This window comes from Belonocnema kinseyi, chromosome 1, assembly GCF_010883055.1.
Source record: "Belonocnema kinseyi isolate 2016_QV_RU_SX_M_011 chromosome 1, B_treatae_v1, whole genome shotgun sequence".
In the NCBI taxonomy this organism is placed as follows: domain Eukaryota; kingdom Metazoa; phylum Arthropoda; class Insecta; order Hymenoptera; family Cynipidae; genus Belonocnema; species Belonocnema kinseyi.
This window is the reverse complement of record NC_046657.1, coordinates 79,804,882-79,810,136: the sequence shown is the minus strand read 5'-3', so window position 1 is coordinate 79,810,136 and position 5,255 is coordinate 79,804,882. Positions and strand designations below refer to the sequence as shown.

The 5,255-nt window shown below is 25.4% G+C and overlaps 1 protein-coding gene across 4 annotated transcripts in view; it reads left to right on the top strand.

Annotated features, from left to right (window-relative positions):
* The window catches only part of LOC117167768 (ubiquitin carboxyl-terminal hydrolase 48-like), a 311,237-nt gene that overhangs the window by 149,263 nt on the left and 156,719 nt on the right, over positions 1 to 5,255 (top strand). For all 4 annotated transcript variants that reach the window (XM_033352943.1, XM_033352951.1, XM_033352936.1 and 1 more), the window contains one exon: positions 4,187 to 4,293. In XM_033352943.1, coding sequence (XP_033208834.1) covers positions 4,187 to 4,293 — 107 coding nt within the window. The remainder of the gene's footprint in view (positions 1 to 4,186; positions 4,294 to 5,255) is intronic.

The window sequence follows — 5,255 nt, the reverse complement described above, 5'->3', positions numbered from 1 at the left end:
CCTCCGTTTCTTCGTGTTCTCGATAACTGTATTTTTTCAAATTTACCAAGATTAACCCGTGCCCGGGGGTTCGAAATTCACATGAGATTTTAGATGGAAAAAGATCGGTTTTTGAAAAAAAGTACTCTGAGAATGTAAAAATTGTTACAAAAAAGTACAAGGAACTAAAACTTTTTTCAAAGAAATGTACAAATAACTTCGATAAATTACGTCCGAAATTGTAGGAGAGAACAACTTTTTTCTATTATTGAAACGAATCTTTAACTTTTTAAAAATTTTATTGTAGTTTTAATTTTCTACAAAAAATTACAAAGAATTGCAACTATAAGAATCTCCAGGAATTTACATGTTTTGCAGTCAAAAAGTTGTTTTTCTTCGAGCTAGAATGACAAATACGTAGAATATTTCAATGAGGTAATTTTTAATTAAGATGTGTACATGATCGCTATTACAGAAAAGGCTTCTGTGTTTATACTTGTAAAGAATGGTAAAATATTAAATGATATAATGAATAACCAGTATTAAACAACAACAAATCTTACGTTTGAAGATCTTTCAAATATATAGCAATCGCAGAGTGGCCACTGGACGGGAAAGCCGGGAAATGAGTAATTTATTTTAAAATACCGGATTCATTTTTTGATCGGGAATTTTACAAATTTCCAGGAAAAAAATCGGTTCAATTTTGATTTCAACCGTTTTTAATTAATTATTAGTTTAATTGTATGTGTTTCGATTATTTAATTCAGTTTACAATGCGTAATTTGAAAATCTTTAATTTAAAAACTGCCTTTTTAAAGAATTAAAACATTAGAAATTATAATCGTTTGTAATCGACATTTGTTGATAAAAAAATTTTTTGTTTGGTTAATTGTGAATATAAATTATAATTTTAAAATTTAACTATACATTCAAGGTTAACAAGAAATAATAAAATTTATTTTACCTAGCACAATGAAAATTAAATCGATTCAATTCGAAACATTTAGTAGTTAAACAAATGTTAACGCCTTATTGAAACTTTATAAACTATTTTGAATTTTAATATAACTTTAAAATAGTATACTTATAATTATAGTTTATTAATTACGTATCAATAAATTTATTTTTATTAATTGATTAATTATTATTAATTATTTATTATATTCAAAATTATTAGATTTCAAATATTGTTTCTGTCTCAATTTTAAAATCTGAAATGTTGTAATTAAAAAAAAAGATCAATTGCTTAACATTTGGAAATATTTGACTGTTCATTAAAATCAGTAATTAAAAAACAAATAGTCAACACTAAAAAAAGTAAACTGCGGACGTTGCAATTTTAATTATTCTATTTGAAAACTTTTAATTTGTAAGTGAAATTGTTGAATTTAGATGGATTAATAAATATTGAACACCTATTATTCCTAGAAAAAAGTCGAATAAATTCAAGAAATATTTCGAAATTCTGAAAAGATTTGAAATTAATGTAAAATTGGACATTATTTAAAATAGTTTAAACGAAGTTTTTACGTATTCCGACAAAATCCTACTATTCATACTGAAATTTCGATGAAAACAGCCTAAAAATGTTTAGAAGTTCTGAAAATTTTCAAAATAATTTAAAATTTAAAAGAAATGCAAATAATATGTAGATTTTTTAAGGTTTTCAAATACAATTTTGAATTTTTTTTAAAGGGTTTTTTAAACTATTAGAAATAAAAATAATTCAACTTCTTGCTTAAGATTTTTTCGCTTTATAAACAAAATCTTATGGATTAATTTTTAATGTCTGCAGCTTAAAATTGTTTAAAATGATTTGCCGTCCAGTTTTTATTACTTCGAATGGAATTTTTTTTGCTTTATAGTTTGAATTTTTAGATTTCATAGACCGCAAAAAATTTGTGTGAACCAAGAGAAAACCGGGAAATGACCGGGAATTTTTTTTCCTTGGCTAAAACGACCACTCTGAATCGATTAAATTCTAGGGTGATCTCATTTTTTTTTAATTTTCAAGCATATCGCCCGAAAATTTGTACGAATCCACACAAAAATAAATTCATTCTTTGTTTATTTTGGAAAAACAATTCTAGTATTTAGCAGTTTCCTTTCAGAATAGAGATAGAATGTCCGGGTCATTAAAAATTTCCACTTTTTTACCAATTTTTAGTTAGAGTGAAGTAATACTTAAATTATATTAACAAACGTAATTGTTTGAACAATTTATCATTATTGTTAATAATAATCCTTTAGAATAATGCTAAAAATGGCAGTTTTTTTGTAAATTGCCCATCTTTTGTCCAATTTGCAATTAAAGTGAGGTAATGAATTGATTGAAGCTAACAAAGTTTATACAATTTATTATTATTGTTAATAATATTCAATTTAAATAATGCCAGAAAGATGCGGAGTTTTTACAGGAATTTGCAATCATTTGTGTAGTTTTCACCTCCCTTTAGTTATTAGTCAATTGAATTTCACAGAAAAAATTATTTAAACAAATTATCATTGTTTATAACTATCCGGTGCTTTATCAATGCTAGATAGTTGCGGTTTCGTCTGAAATTTTAAACTTTTTACGAACTTTTTACTCGGTAAAGTAATAAGTAATGCAGTTCAACATAGTTGTTTAAACTATTTATTATTCTTTATAGCTGTCTTCTCTTAGATAATTCTTAAAAAGTTGTGATTTTATCTGAACGCTTAAACTTTTTGTCCACTTTTCACTTAGTGAGTTAATATTTAATGAAAGTTAACGATCATGCTTATTTTAACAATTTATTATTGTCTATAAATATCTTCTCTTAAAGTAATGGTAAAAAGTAGCCTTTTTTGATAAAATAGTTAAAATGGTATAAACTCTACTTTCAGTAAATGTTGTTTCTGACTTCTGTCTCTACTAAGAAGGAAATTAAAGTCAAATATCAGTTTTACAAATAACTATTTTATTCCATAAAATTATATTCACAAAAAGCAAGAGATCGTTTAAAATATTATTTTCTCTAATGTTTATTTGTTATTTGTGCATACGTAAAAAGACAAAGCAAAGTTAAACATTTCAGAAAAAACCGCAACTTTCTAGCACTTTTCTATGAGAACAATGTTATAAATTATAATCTATTTTTTAAATTAGCTTGTTTGTTAACTTGTATTAAATAATACCTCACTATGTGAAAAGTGGAGAGCAAGTTTAAGAGTTCAGAAAAAAACTGCAACTTTTTAGTACTTATCTAAGATGAAATAGCTATAAACAATCATAAATTGTTTAAACATGTGTTTTTGTTAACTATTTAGTAGTATTAAATAAGGAGATATTTATAAACAATAATAATTTGTATAAATACTTATTTTTGCTAGATTGAATTAACTGTTAACTCCCTCCAAGGGGAAAGTAGACAAATAGTTGAAAATTTCAGAAAAAACTGCAGTTTTCTGGCATTACTTAAAATGGCAATTGGTTTCAATTGTTTTTTGGCAATTATTTTAAAATTTATTTTGTAACTGAAAATGGAACTATCTGGTCGAAAATGCATGGATTTTGTTAAATACTTTATTGTTGAAAATTCGTTTGCTTTAGTATTAATTAATTTATTTTTTATTTCAAAATTCCACTGTTTGGTTAAGTTTGGTTGAATTTGGTTAGATATTAACTTTTTTGTTCAAAGTTGATATTTTGGATGTAAGGTTGTTTTTAAAGCAGAAAGAAAAAATTATAACCGTCAGGGAAAATAAAAATTTGACAGGAAAAAAACAGAATTTCAAAATTGGGATTTTGTAGCATCTTTTTTTTATCGCGTTGAAAAATCATGTGTTTTGTTAAAAATTCATCTTTTTGGTAGAAGATGATTTTTTTTGGTGTAAATTTTATCTGTTTGGTTGAAAATTAATTTTTGGTATAAAAATTTACCTTTTTTCTTGAAAATTAATTTTTTTAACAGAAAATTCAATTATTCCATTTTTTAACATTTATTTTTTTAATCGGAAAATATTAGTCTGTTCTGTTAAAATTTCGTCTTTTTTGGTAGAAAAATTCTTCAAATTAGTTAAAAATTAATTTGATTGAAAATGTAACTATTTCGTTGAAAAAATGTATATTTTCGGGTTGAAAACTCAACTGTTTTGTGGAAAATTCTTCTTTTGGGCTTGAAAACTCAATATTTTGGATAAAAATTTTTTTTCTTCATTGGTCAAAATTGATGTTTTTCAGTTACGCCATTGTCAATGCCGAGGAGTGGGTAAAATTGCAGGAATTTTACAACGTCGATTGCACAATCTCAGTTCGAAAAGATGGAATTTCGTACAAAACTGATCCCGGTGAGTGTTTTTGTAAATTTTTTAAATAACTTTGTATCGTATTTATTAATCGTCCTCTTTTTTACATAATGACGTCGTACTTAATTAACCAATTCTATTGTCGAAAATCCTTCGATGCGGTCGACAATTAATTTCCCACGGATTCAGGGATCATTATGTAAATAAGGGATATCCCCTTCGGATCGTTACTCCCCTATGAAAATAGCCTGACGTATACTAGGATCGAATAAATATGGAGACGCCTTTTCGTCAACTGATGATAAAATCAGTAGTGGTGTCCTAAAAGAAAAAATGCCTAGTCTCCATATTCTATAAGTTAAAAATTCCACTATTCGATAGAAAATTCATGCATATTGTGTTGAGAGGTCCTCTTTTCGAGTAGAAAATTATACTTGCTTGTTTAAAATTCAATTATATGGATGAAAATTCATGTATTTTTATGAAAATTGTTTTTTTTTTGTGGAAAATTAATCTTCCTAGTTTAAAGTTGATCTTTTTTAGTTAAATTCAACTGTTTTTGAATAAAAATTAAAGTCTTTTTGTTGAAATATCAAGGACTAAATCTCACGTTTAGAATTTATCTTTTTTGGAATGAAAATTTAATTACATGTTTGACAGTTAAACTTTTTTGTTAAAAATTAATTTTTTTTTGTTGAAGATTCAACATTTTGATTAAAAATTCATCATCTCTTGCGTTGAAAAATGAAAAATATTGAAATTAATTCGTTTTTTTTTTTTGGTTTAAATTAATTTTTTGGTTGAAATTTCATCTTTTGGTTAAAAATTCATGTATTCCTGTTAAATATTCATCTTCTTGATTGAAAATTTATCTTTTTGTGTAAAAAAATGATCTTTTTGGCTGGAAAATTGTGGGTCCGGATGCAATAAGGGCACATAAAATTTTTTCGTGCGAAAACGAAGTCCCCTGGAGGCTTTAGAAAAAATTTTCGAATTTTAATTTT